Source organism: Cinclus cinclus, chromosome 2 (genome assembly GCF_963662255.1).
Source record: "Cinclus cinclus chromosome 2, bCinCin1.1, whole genome shotgun sequence".
Taxonomy (NCBI): Eukaryota; Metazoa; Chordata; class Aves; order Passeriformes; family Cinclidae; genus Cinclus; species Cinclus cinclus.
Window position 1 is genome coordinate 80,459,721 of NC_085047.1, and position 14,248 is coordinate 80,473,968.

Consider the following 14,248-nt stretch of genomic DNA (forward strand, 5'->3'; position numbering starts at 1 on the left):
GCATCTTTATAGCCAGTGACAAGTTAGGCAACTAGATAGGATGTGGACATCCAAACACTTTCATGGGTCTGGCTCCTAGCACATGTACTATTCCAGGCCATTAGCTTGGGGAATAAAGTATCTAACAGTGATTTCCACCCCCACCCCCCTATATTCTAGAAGTATGCATTGCCTTTTCTCAGTACCCTTTTATTGCTCTTTGTACAATTTCTGGCCCATATTACTTGTCATGAAAAAGCTGGCCTTCATTTTATTTATTATATAATTTGCTATTTCATTATATAGTTATGAAATAATATCAAATACTTTGAAGTTATTACTGTTTCTTCATCTAACAGTTTAGTTTTGGATATGATGAATAGGTTTCTTTGATGGTTTTATATATTCAGATTGCAGCTGTTTTCTCTGTTATATCTTAATAGCACTCCAGTTTACATTTTCCTTATGCATATGAAGGAATCAGAACCTTTACTTCCATGATATTATAAAGCTTGCAGTATTTTATCTATAAGACTTAATTTGGCCAATATGTGTGCAAGTTGTAAAGTATTATTTCTTACTTAACATCTTTTGTTTGTAAGCAAATTCTGATTTTAAAGCAACTCATTCATTGTTCATAACTTCTGAAAGTGCTAATGAATTTCTAGTAGTTTTGCTGAACATGTATACAGTTGATTGGGGGTTTTTTTCCAAACACTAAGACAGAAATTGTCTTAAGTCAAGAGCTCTTGGAGCATTGTTTTCAACCTTTTGGTTCAGCAGAGAACCTTTTTCTCATTTAGAAATACCCAACCTTTTATTTGGCTGGAGCAAGGGTATTTCGTAAAATGCTTTGTTTTCTTGCCACAAAAACTCTAGGAAGCCCTGTTACGAAAGAAATGCTGTCAAGTGGCTTTCCTCCTGCCTTTATCACTGATGTTCAATAACCATTCAAAACTTACAGGGTCAGGTAAGAGCTTTCTTCATAGAGCAGTGACATTCTTTCTGGTTAGCCTCCGAAATGTTATATTTGCTGAGAGCACCAATGCATTTTTCATTTGATTTTTTTTGTTTGTTTGTTTTTCTTTTTTGGTTTTTGTTTTGTGGTTTATCATCTTTTACAGAAGAGAATTTTTTTTTTATTTTGGTTTAGCCAACTAAGTCTGCTAATGGATCCACTGAGCAGTTATTCAGAAATGTTTGCTGATGTGTTTTGCTTTAGGAAAATATCCGAAATAATTGGATTAAGAATGCAGCATGCAGAGTATTTTTCCAATAGTAATATTTGGAAAGTTGTATATGTGAATGGTGCTGTATGCTCATTGTTGCATATGTGTGTGTTGTAAGCTACAATAGCTTAAGTGAATATTTCAACACAGCAAAATAAGTATTTGAAGACAGAAGAAGAATGAGCAGCTCTTGAGTACTTTGGCATAGTATCTTGAAGCTTCAAAATTACACCTTGACTTGCTTGATAATTAAGTTTATTTCTTTTTTATATTTTAACTATTTATTGATCCTGCAAAGACTTGTGCATGTGATTAACTTTAAGTGGAAGTGTTCAGGCTGCTAAAACTAAACAGGTTCTTCACTCCTTGCAAGATTCAGGTCTCTGGTTTCTTAATGTTTATATTCTTGAGAAATGTTTTTTTTTTTCTGCGATGCAAAACATATTTCTGAACATCCTTGAAGGGTTTTTTTAGCTTTTCTTAATAGGATATTTTAAGTGGGAAATCTTCAATCTTTATTGTGGAGTCAGAGCAAAGGAAAAAATCTTCTAATGAATGAGAGGAAATGAGTATCAAGTTCTAATAAAAGATTTCGTAAACACTGCCAACAACAGACACGCCACCATATTCACCAACTTTACTGCCATGTCCCTCTTCAGTAAAAAATAAAGAAATATCTTGTTTACTGTGGGTGTTCCAAAGGTAATATATGAAAGTGTCTTGATTGCTCTAATTCTTAGTGCTGCAGCTGGTGAAGTGGTCTGAACCATCTTGCAACACCCTGAATGGTGTCAGGGTTTGGGTGTTAAGAACCTGATTTATTTTAAATTAGGTCTTAGGCAGACACATTCATTTGCTCATATGAACTACTGCATTGGTAAGGACTGTAAGCTTGCTTTTTAGAAATAATAGTATCAAGAGGGAGCTCTTTCATAATCTCTTCTTTAAAAATTACCAATAGTGAGGAGCTGACCTAAAACCTGAGGCTTGTCTTCATGCTTACCTGTCTTCATTGCTTGTTTATAATTATGTACATTTCTCTGTCTTTGTTTGTGTATATCATTCACTGTGTACATTCATACTTGTTTCTGCAGTAAGTTTGTGACTACCTAGGAATTAAAATTCTCAGTTTGTTTTTTGTTTCTCTGGGTCTGGTTGGTGATTCTTTAATTATCTTTTTAATATGCCATACAGTTGCCTGTAGAGAATGAAAACCCAAAGAAGCTAGAAATGTGACAAAAAATTAAGTCTTGACATCTGTGTTACATAAATTCTGAAGTCAAATATGTTTGTGAAGTCAGAAATAGTCTCTAGGAAGTTCATGTTTATGACTACTGCTGTGAATCATCTGCTGTAACTGAAATATCTCATGTGAATGTTTTACTTTGAATTACTTCTGCTACCTGAACAGAATTTGATATTAGTTGTTAAGCCTCGTAGGATTGAAATACCTAATTTGCTTTGGTTTTGTTTTTTTTTTTTTTTTTTAATTTGCATTGTAGGTTTTGACTTTTGCCTATAAGCATGCATTGGTAAATAAAATGTATGGAAGAGGTCTCAAGTTTGCCACAAAACTTGCAGAAGAAAAGCCAACAAAGGACAACTTAAAAAACTGCATTCAGGTAAGGAGTGTTCAGTCAAGTAATGGGGCTGTGTTCATGCTGCATAATCTTTCAGAAGTAAGATAAGTCTCATGGAATTTTTTGTATTATTCTCATTTTAGAAAGCATTAGATGTAACATTTTAACTTTATCCAAGTTTTGTAACTCAGCCTTCATTTTAAACTGATTTTTTTTTTCTTCCTTCCTTTTCTGGAATAACTTGTTTGTGAGTAACTGTTGTTTTAAGCAGATTTATTTTTTTGGAACTTCCTTTGGGGCGTAGAGGAAGTAAAGACAACTCAGTCGAAGATATCTGCATAAAAATCCCCTTATGTTGCTGTTTATCCACTGTTATTGTTTACTATTATTAATCATAATTACTGCTCATAGAATTTAATGGAGAATTAATGGGAATTCCTAAGATTAAATTCATGTGCATTACGTTGAAAAAATGTGGATCATATAGAATGGGGAGGAGGGACTGATGAATTCAAAGCTTACTAGATCTCCAATCTCTTGTCTGTCTGATAATAGACATGTATAGTAAAATGTTGATATCAATGCAGTGTTTGTTTAGATTTAGATGTTAAAATGAGTAAGACTCATTTTTTTAACATGTGCTTTTTTCTTCAGCTAATGAAGCTGCTTGGATGGACTCATTGTGCAACTTTCACTGCAAACTGGCTTCCTGTCATGTATCCACCTGATTATTGTGTATTCTAGAGAATGAACAATTGTAAAATTAAAATGATTTTATAAGGGACAGGATAGGAAAGGAGAAGTTTGACTTTTTATTCGAACGCATGTTTTCATTACTGAATGCTGATTATTAAATTGTGTGTATTTATCAGTAAAGGCACCTGGGTATGGCTTAATACCTGTTAACCTAACTCCTATCATCAGGGAGTTTCCTTATTGTGCATCCCATTGCTGGCAATGGATGTGCCAGAGCTACCAACATCAAGGATTTGGAATTAGTTTGGAAAGGATTACTGCATGCATGTTATGTTCTGAATTGTTACTTTTAACTGCAAACCTGTAAAAGTTCTGTATTTTTTATGGTACACTGAATTTTAACGTTTGATCTTAATTTGAATTGTATGAAGGCCTTAAAGCTACTTCAAGAGTAGCTAAAATCTTACTTAAGAGATGAAAATAATGGACACCTGTGTTGTTTGCAAGAGTTTACATTTAATGTTTTTAAGAAAAATTCAACCTCTCAAACTGTTACGGTGTTTCTCAGAATTGCTGGTGCATAGGTACTCTTATAATAAATTTCCAAAACTCTTCATTTTGCAGTGATTTCAGGCAAACTCAGAAATCCTGGTGAAGCTATCAGGATAGGCTAATACATGTATAAAAGTGCCAGACAATTACATCTTGATCAGATATTGTAAAGCTATACATAGATGTTTATTAATGTTAAAAATACAAAACAGAGCAGAATAAATGCACAGAGTTGAAGATCAAAACACCACCATGTTCACTCTGATACTTTAAAAGATTTTTGTAATTAATAAAAGTACTGAAGCTAAAAATTGTATTGGTTTTTGGATGAGTACCTAAATAAAACTTGCTGAAAGAAAGCAGCTTACAAACAGCAGAGGTTCAGTGCAGACCAGAAGATCAATGATTTTGTTAAAACAAATGTTCTTACTAATATTGCTCCTTTAGTGGAGGGGAGTTGGTCAGTTTGAACAGATCATATATATCGACCAGAGACAGATTGCTGTATCTTTTGCCTTGCTGGCTTTTTTTATGCTTGCAATGCAAAACTTAGATGCAGCTATAACTGTACAACCATAAATGCACAGAAGGTGCAACATAATCCTGGAAAGCATTCCAATCTGTGAGGTGCTGCCACTAAATCAAGATCAGTAATAGTTTTCTCTTTAATTCTTTCTTACTGTGGCTTTAAGCAGCTTGACATTTGATTCTGGAAATTCTGCTAGAATGGTTGTGTTAAATATATTGCAAACTTTTTCCAAAAATTCATAGTCTGTACTGAATCTGAATTTATTTGCCCATAGTAAAACTGTTCCTGGCTTACAAAAGTGCACCATTGTTGCTAGCAGGGGGTCCAGAGCTCCATGATGGTATACAACATCAGTTGCCAGTATGAAATCATAATGGTAAGTTGATATAGGAAAGTCTTCATTGAGGCCTTCTCCCCATACTAGTTTTCTCACTTCAGGTTTGTGCATATTCAAGTTCTGTGTATTTCTTGAAATATTGTATGAGAGATTTTCAAGAACTTCAGGCAAATCAGTAGCTGTAACACGAGCTCCTAAAGAAAACATGAGTTTGTTTCAATTCACAGAATCACCAAGGTTGGAAGAGACCTTAAAGATCATCTGTCCAACCATGAACCCAGCACTACCATAATCACCCTTAAACCCTATCCCCAAGTCCCACATTCAGATGCCTCTTGGATGCTTCCAGAGACCATGACTCCACCACCTCCCTGGTCAACTTATTCCAAGGGTGCCTACCTGCCCTTTCCATAAAAGAAAAAAATTTTCTAATATCAAATCTGAACTCCCCTGACACAACTTAGGGCTATTTCCTCTCATCCTTTCACTTGAGACAGGGCAAAATTTGTAGATATGTAGTTGAACATGTATGAAGCTTTATCTACTGGTCCAGCCTCCCCCTCCCCAATAACTAGGGTAGTTTAGTTAACAAAACAGTATTTTATAATTATTTTCATTAAAAACAAAAACAGTGACAAAGTTTACTTCAACTATTGTTTCATTGCCTTAAAGTGACAATGGCAGAGCTAGATCATCGTTCACTAGAAATCCAAAAGGAAATACAAATTTACCAACCTAAGATACAGGCCACAATGGAAAGCAAGCCTGTTCCAGCACCAATTTCCAAAACCTTCTTGTCTTTGAGGTTGAATTGTTCTTGATTTGATTCCAGATATTGAGATAAAGCCAGTGCCTAAAATGGTTAACACATATCCATAGGAGGGTAACAGCTAAGTTGCACAAAAATTCATTAGATGTTTTTATACAAAGTTGTTGGGTTTTTTTAGTATAATGAGAAACACTGAAGGGTGTAACAAAAATGTAAGATGGGAAGAATTGTGATTTATCCTGTTTTTTTTATATAAAAGAAAGAAAAGCAATTTATTTTTAGTTTTAAGTTTATGTGATATGGATTTACTACACACTTCTACACGAGTCCTCTGACAGCTCAAGACAGAATCACAGAATAAGCTGAGTTGGAAGGGACCCACAAAGATAGGCAGTTTTAAGATGTGAACCATACAGTCAGAACAGCAGAGTTGTTTAACAATATGTAGGAGGTAATGTTCTGGTTTGTTATCATAAATGTTATGCTATACTACCAGTATCGTAACGTAAATTTATACTTCAGCAGAGATTTTTGAAAAACCTTTTTTTTGTTTCATTTTTTTTAGCAAAGAAAATATTAAAAATTGGATCTTTACAGACTTGACACTTGTTTATTCATAACAGTATAACCTTTGGAAAAAACAAAACAGCACTGTATGAAAATATTATCAGGCCTTTGTAAAGATTTTGTCAGTAGAATATAAGTGGGCTGTTTATTAACAACATAAACTGATGCCAAAGAAACTGTCTTCCCCCTTTTGCTTCTCTTCTTTAGAATTGTTTTACTGTTTTAACTCCTGTGCTTTTCATAATGCAACACTGTCTACCTGCTCTGGGAAAGCTGACAGCTAATAAATCACTGGTCCAGTTTGTGCAGCCTCTCAATTTTCTTCAAGAGTTCTACCATCTGCATTCTGACACTTGATTAATGTGCGAATTGATGATCTGACATTTCAAAATAAGGTACTGTTTCACCCACCCATATGCTCTCTCTTTTGTTTTGAAATTGTCTGCCATTTTCTTGTGAGCTTTTTAAATAAATGTGGATCTGAAAAATTTTGAAATCCTGATTTTCTTGTCTTTATCAGTTGACCCTCTTTTCCCTCAAAGGCAGTTTTCTTAGTCTGCGTAAAATTTTAAGAATAGAAGTAGAGACTGAAGAACTCCTTACAGGTATGATTTTCCATACTGTAAAGAAACTGTTCCAGCCTTTTCTTTAAAAGAGGCCTATTTAATCATTATAACATCCTATATTTGTTCAGTCTCTCCGAGTTTTCTTTTTCAGCTTCATTTTTGTACAGCTGATTATTTACTTCCCAGCAGTGACTGATTGGAAGCATGGAGGAAGCTGAGTGTTTCTTCCTGAGTTCTCTTTTTTTTTTTCTTCAATCCCAACATCCAATGTACAAATGCTTTGGTGCTGTAGTCCTTTTTGGCATGAACTGGCAAATTATCCTAAGGCAGATCTTTCTGCTGAAGGACTTCATTCTGCATAGGGAAACATCTAAGAAAGCTTCCTTAATATTTGTGTGCCACTGTCCTGGTTTGCTCTTGTGTCATGTGAGCTTTCTGCATGTGGTCTTGTGTACTTACCCCTGGCCATACCACAGCTCCAAAGTGTTCTATGGACTCCTGAATGACAATCTGGTGGCCGACATACGTATAGTGCTCCTTATCAAAGTAGTGTGAAACTCTAGGAACCCAGTTCTGCAGTATTTTAAGAGTTACTGGTGAGCCTGTGAGAGAAAAGTTGGAATTTCATGGGTTTATGTGCAACTTGTTAAAGGGTAAAAAGTATTTTACAAAAACTGTGTGGACACATGGACTAGAAAAGCTCTCAAGGTATTGGTCTTGAATCAAAATTGTTAAAAGTTGGGAAAGATCTGGAAGATGATCAAATCCAACCATCAACCAAGCCAGCACTGTTTGTCACAGAAGCGTGTCCCCAGATGCCGCAGCTACACGTGTTTTGAGCACCTCTGTTGGTGGTGATTCTACCTCTTCGCAGACCTGTTCCAATGCCTGACCACCCCCTCAGTGAAGACTAGTTGCTGTCCAAAACCAGACAATCTGGGTGACCAGGAAGTGAAAGGAACAATGGTCATTTCCTGCCATTTAGAGATAGGAATGAGCCTTTCAGGAAAAGCTACCAATTCAAGTATAAAACTCTGCTAATAACAGCTAGAAGACTTTAAGGAGCAAGTTGGCTTGTATTTTGGTGTTTATGCTGTAGATTTCATTTGTGAAGCTAGCAGCTCTAGAACAGCAAGCTGCTTTTTACATAAGGATTTAGGATTATTTACATCCTACACTGAAGAAAACCTCTTTCTTAGTGGTTGTTTTTTAAGCATCCTTCCACAGAAGGAGGGTTGTAAGATGCTTTTTATGTTGTCATACGCAATGTTTTTCAGCAAGTCAGTGCTACAGTTGACCTAGGGTGCCTCATCATAGCAAGGAGGCTCGTGGGTGAGGTTTTTCAGATCTGTGCTGAGGCTGTTCCATCTGATCTCACTGAAAACAAGGACACTATTCCGAATTAGTGAACTTTTATTGCAAGGGAATGCGTCGAATTAACCGCAAGGGGAAACATTGTTCTTGCAGGGATTTTAACTGATGCCTGCCTGGAATCCTTAGTACCTGTTTGAGTAGTTTAGCCTGTTGAAATCTGTAATACCACAGTGTTCAACAATGCCATCCCAATCAATGCATAATATAACCATACATCTTTTGTAAGAGATTGTAACTGAGAGATAATTCTTAGATGACCAAGTAAAATCAAGACCTTTTTAAATATACTTCTTAATTATGGAGGTAGAGGGGTATTTTTTGTAGATTTGATCTGATAATATATGCAAACATAAGGGGAAATAATGGGGAAAATTGGCTATCAAAGGAAAAGTTACATGATGACATCTACTATTTGAAGACTGACAAAAATCAAAATATTATATGCTAGCATGCCATAGCAATTGCAGTACTTAAACTGGATTAAACCTGCATCAGATTCTGCATGCTCGGAGCTGCAAGTGCAGTTTTCAGAGTCATACTGCTCTCCACAGGTTTCTTCTTCCTCAGATTGGCAGTCCATTGTTCTTTGAATTTTGTTGGGGAATCGTGGCTGCTGTGCAGAGATCATGGCAAAAGAGCTGAAATGGGGAGAATAATGTTATAAAATCTTGCAGGAGCTCCTTTCATATGAAATATGACAGGAAAAAAGACAATGACTGGTAATTTAGGTGGCCTTTGGGGGCCTTTTGGGGTTTTTTTCAGTGATAGTTTGAAGAAACGGGATGAGATGTAACATCCCCACTCCACTGGGTGGTACAAGCTGTTTCTGGGAGTGTAGTAATGCTGTCAGAATTTTTATTCTCTCATTAATTGTTTTTATTGTTGTGTTTATTTTATAATTTATGCAGAAGCTTAGCATTATGTCACTGAATTGATACCACTAGTCAGCATGAAAACTGAGCTACTCTTATAAGTTGAAGCAATAGCTAAGAAAGATAACTGTCTTTTAATGTCTGTGAGTTTTTATATGTGTAATTTACTAATTTCAAAAACTTGGGACTTATGGTCCCAGAGATAAAATCGTCTCATTTGCTGCAGTCAGTGCTCTTGATTTTGTCTCCTTGCATAGAGTTGCCTTCTCTACCCTGTCTTTTCCCGCAGAACAGCTAGCTCAATTACACTGAAATGCAGTGAACTGCAAAATATGCAGATGGCAGTCAGGAAATCATTGCAATGAGAAGACTGAATCCATAGGGCTTTTTGGATAACTATCTCTGTGAATCCCCAGTGTACAGGGCAGCACTCAGTCTCAGAAGGAATTGATTGATACCAGCTGACATCAATAAAAGCAGGAGCAGGACTTGATACAGATTTGCTTGGAGAGACATATGTCAGTGAAATTCTTCGCTTGACTAGAGTTTTCTTCAGTGAAGCACTTATGTGAGTGTGTGGAAATTATAGATAGAGATTATTAGATTATATAGATATATAGATAGATATAGATATATAGATAGACACATCTATATGTAAAGAGCAAAAGGTTCATAATTCATGCTCTGGCCAGAGACTGTACAAGTTCCTTTCCCACATAACATGATGTCTGGAGTGACCTGTGGTTTTATCCATGATAAAAACACTTATCCATTCTGTTCATTTTTGAGACTGCATATTTGTTCTCTCCAGCCACAGGCACTGCAGAAAAAGTGTTGTATCATTTGGGTTGCATCATACTGCAAAAGGCTGTTTTAGATATTCTCACTGGAAGGGGTAAATCTTTGGCAGTGGCCAGGATGTTTAGCAATGCCTGCAGGTAGTTTTTTAAGGAGAACTGTGACTGCTGACTTATGTGATTTGATTTGCACACGATATTGACACCATTGCAATTCTGCTGAAACCTGATATATTCCTTATTGCTGCTCTCTTTATTCACAGGGACTGGATTTCTGTTCGAATTCCTCTGACATTACATTTGCTCCACCTTGGCAGCAATTTTGTATTGGTACAGAAAAGAGTGCTTTAAAGTACTTTAAATCAATTTCTGCACTTTTTTTTTTTTTTCCCCTTCAGAGGGCATCCATCTGGCTAGTAACAAGATCTGGCTTTCCCCCATGGTGTGTGATTTGAGGTACAACAATCACAAGAGACTGAAGTTAATGGTACAGTCACTGCATTCCCTGACATGAGTGAGCACATCCATGTTCACATTCCACATGTCACAGTGTTCCTCCTTCCAACAGCAGTGTTTGGTTTTTTTGCATTTAATGAAAAGTAGGCTTCTCGATTTGAGCAATGTCTCCTTTTCATGCCCTAAGGTGGAATAAAATCTGCTCATGTTTTAACGTTTTAGGAAATCTCTGTGAAAAGTATTTTCAGACTCGTGCAATTGGGAAGGTACATAACGAAAAGAGAACTATCTGTCAGAACTGGTGATGGCTACAGCCAGAAAACTTTTGGTTGAAGACACAGGCTTCTGAACATTTTATATTGAAACCTGCAGAGCACTACATTCTCATATTTGGGGGTTTTGGGGTGAGTGTTTTGGTGAGGTTTTTTTGTAAATCTCTTGCAGCATTATTTGTGCTATTTAAGTGAAAAAGCCAATCCTGAAACTAAAAAGCAAGAGAAAACTTTACCTTATCCAGTATTCTACTATGTATAAAACCAGAAGGCTTGTTTAATGATCAAACTTAATTTGTCAGTTTGGGTGGAAAGTGATCCTGCTGTACTTTTTTCCTTGTTTAAACAAGTCCTTACTAAAACAGGCCAAAATTTCAGTTGGCTGTGGATGGCAGTGAACTCCAGAAAATAGCTTGGAAACATATAATAAACACAAATTTGTTGATCAGCTATTAAATACCTGCAGCAAACAAAATTGTATCTCTGGTCCTGATATATATGTATACCCTATTATCACTCATTCAGACTGAGCTCTAACTCAATTAGACATCTTATGTTACATTTTCAAATTAAAAATCAGTATGCTTTTCCTCACTTTGTCTTTTGAGTTCCCCTAAAATGGGAGTCTGCTTCAATATTCACAAAGAAACCTTGCTGGTTTAACTAAATCCATTAAAGTGATCAGGAGGCCTAAAATCCACACCAGTGGTTACCCTGCTGCTGGTGTGGTCCTTAAGTCCATAAGTTGCCTGAGCTCCTAGGTGGTGATTTGGGGGGATAAACACTATGCACTCTATGTTTGTATGTTACCTGACACACTGGGCTCTGGTTTTTGGCAGGAGCTTCTGGGTGCTATAATAATATCTTGTAGAGGTGTAGCTTTTGCTAAATAGAAAAGGGTTTATATGTGTATATATATATATATACGTATGTTCATTCTACTGCCACAATTATTCAATGACATATTTCATAGGAGTTAAAAGTCTTTTTTAAGCTGCAACTACAGGCCAGTTTTAGTCTTATAAATTCAAGAATTCAAGTACATTAGTGTCTTGGCCTTAATGATGCGCAGCTTTATTTATCATTTTAAATGAAAAACTATTCCTGAAGGTCACAGGCACAAGTAAATGTTGAGAAGCTGTTTGCAAATAGGTGGTGTTTGCATTATTGCGTTCTCTATGTGCAATATGTTCAAGTTGCTGCTGTGCTCCTAGAATTACAAAAAAATAACATTTCTCACTATTTTGAAATCTTTCTGATCCATATTTTACTAAAAAATATATATCTCTAATATTGGTTTGAAACTGTTGCAAGCAAAATCTGTTCCCTTAGAAAATGTTGGCTCTTTCTGAATGTTAGCAGCCAGGATTTTTTCCAAATTAGTCTTGTTGGAAAAAAAATTATCTAAATTCTTTCAGTTTTTAAATCAGTATTGAATTCATTAATAGTCTTAAGCTGTTGACAAAACTTTGAAAATCACATTTGATTTCTTCAGAACCTAAGGAAGAAAGAATAATTCACAAAACTATATCTATTTGACAATATTACATAAAATTAACAACGTAACACTTAGGGGCAAATTGTTAGAAGATGATAAACCTTAAGGTAACAGTTTATCCCCTATAAGAATATATTTTGTGCCTCTTACAGTGCTGAAATTGATTGCTCGGAAGGAGCTTTTAATACCAGTTAAGTGGCCAAAAGAGAGTAGGTTAGTGAGCAGTGCTGTGTTACTGGGTGTTCTGCTGTAAACACAGCTCTGCTGAAATGTGTTTCATCTCAGCACAGAGTTGCTCAGTGTAGTCTGTTAGCTGAAATATTTGGGCAAAAGCCAATTTCATTTGCTCATATGGAAAATGCATTTGCAGTCTGTTCTTTGCAAGATGGGGCTTAACCATACTTGTACCATACATTAACATCTGTTTCCTAGAGCACATGCAATTTTCTCATGTTACCATGCACTCAATTAAAAAAAAATAAAAAAATAGAAAAACCACCAACAATACAAATGCTGGGAAATAAAGGAAATGTCAATGTTAGGAACATGACTGCAGTAAATCTATGTGATATTTGAATCTACAAGGTGAACGTACCCAAGCACCACGAGCCAGCAGTGACAGTCACTCCGCACAAAACAGAGAGCTGGATTCTGTTGGATCACAGAGCTGACCTGAAATAAAAGAATTCAGACAAAGGTATTTATGTTGTTAGTTATCAGGGAACACAAAGGCACGTCAGACATTAGCTGGGCAGCTGTGTGGGTACCTGATGTGACAGAGGGCATGGGAAGTTTCCTGTGGATGGATGCATGCTCCAGAGGTTTTTTATACAGGCGTGCACCTGAAAAGAATAACTTTCCCCTCCAGCCAGTCGGATCGCAGGTTATTTAGAGTAACATTACCAGGCGGCACTCGAAGAACTTACCACGTTGCACTTAAGTCCTTCACATATGCAGTACAAAACCAAAACTCTCTTAGACTTTGAAGTCCCAAGCATACAAACCTTTCTCGGCTCCTCCAGACTCGTGTTCTATTTTTGCAGGTGACACAGTTTTGCAGTTCCCTGTGTTCGCCTTACGTCAGCGGAGCTGAACCAAGCAAGCAACTTACTGTGGGCAAACTAGTGCGTAAATAATGAGTGTGGCAACTTGGCAGCAGCCCAAGCGCAGGGAAAAGTTCATGAAGCTCCCACTACCAGGAAAAGGTCAGGTCTTCCTTGCCCTGCTGAGCGTCTGGCTGGGAGATTTCTGGATACCCTCCTTGCTCTGAGTTACAGACAGTATGGGGAACTGTCAGTCCTAAGGAAAAAAGAACTTTTTCATCATCTTCACTGCAGGTCATAACTGTAGGAAATATTGTATCCACTGAAAGAGGATGAAAAACAAAATGAAAATCATGAAAATCCCACTTTTATCAGAAGATCTTCCAGCTGATTATTTTAAAACAGACGGATGTCATTAGACATTGAAGATGAACCAGATGTGCCTTCCTTACACATTTCAAGAACTGGAGAGGTTTGCATGCATTTATTCCTTTGGTGCCCTTCTGCCCTCCCTCCTCCTTCTTTGCAAAGATTCTGCCAGAAGAAATTCAATCCCATTAGAGGACAGAAAAATTTAAATGTTTTGATATGACTTTGAAAGTCATAAACTAGAAAATAACCACTGGCAAATTAATGAATGGATGAAGGATGGTGAAAAAAAATGGGAGAGGCAGAGAAAATGCGGATTTTTAACTCAATTTGTAGGCATTTTCATTTTGGGGTGGAAAGCTTTTGAATATTTCTGTTTTGAATTTTTCTTTTCCTGAAGAGTGGCAAAGTAAAAAAAAATGAACCTTTTGTGTCACAGCAGCTGTTCCATGCACAGGCTGCTGCATGTCTCTAGGAGTCACACCAAGGATAGGAAACACTTGGCTCCACATTCAAATGCTCACCAGCTTCTTTTGTCTGAAGTTTGATAGTTAAAAATACTTTGTCATTTTATACTTGGGAACCAGTATTAAGACATTAACTGTCTTAAGTTGATATTGTAAACTTCGCATTCCACAGACCTGCCTGACTTTACAGGTAGTGCAAGTGAGTGGTCCTGAGGAAGGTGAGTAGCTGTTATTGGAAATGAGGATAGGCTGCTGCTGGAATGACTGCCATGGCTTTCTGTAAGATGTGGTCCTTT

The 14,248-nt window shown here is 36.6% G+C and overlaps 2 protein-coding genes across 2 annotated transcripts in view; one reads left to right on the forward strand and one right to left on the reverse strand.

The window, feature by feature from the left end:
- The window catches only part of TPP2 (tripeptidyl peptidase 2), a 50,097-nt gene extending 45,717 nt beyond the window's left edge, over positions 1-4,380 (forward strand). Inside the window, exons 29-30 of the mRNA XM_062514948.1 lie at positions 2,711-2,830; positions 3,443-4,380. Of these exons, the coding sequence (XP_062370932.1) occupies positions 2,711-2,830; positions 3,443-3,532 (210 nt within the window). The 3' untranslated portion in view covers positions 3,533-4,380. The remainder of the gene's footprint in view (positions 1-2,710; positions 2,831-3,442) is intronic.
- A 321-nt stretch (positions 4,381-4,701) lies between these two features.
- Positions 4,702-12,957, reverse strand: METTL21C (methyltransferase 21C, AARS1 lysine; the record flags this gene model as incomplete). The annotated part of the gene is given in 6 exon segments (XM_062514941.1): positions 4,702-5,096; positions 5,638-5,755; positions 7,264-7,406; positions 8,665-8,816; positions 12,841-12,899; positions 12,901-12,957. Coding segments are annotated over 6 exon segments (924 nt in total), but the record flags the coding sequence as incomplete, so codon positions are not given.
- Between the last annotated feature and the right edge of the window lie 1,291 nt (positions 12,958-14,248).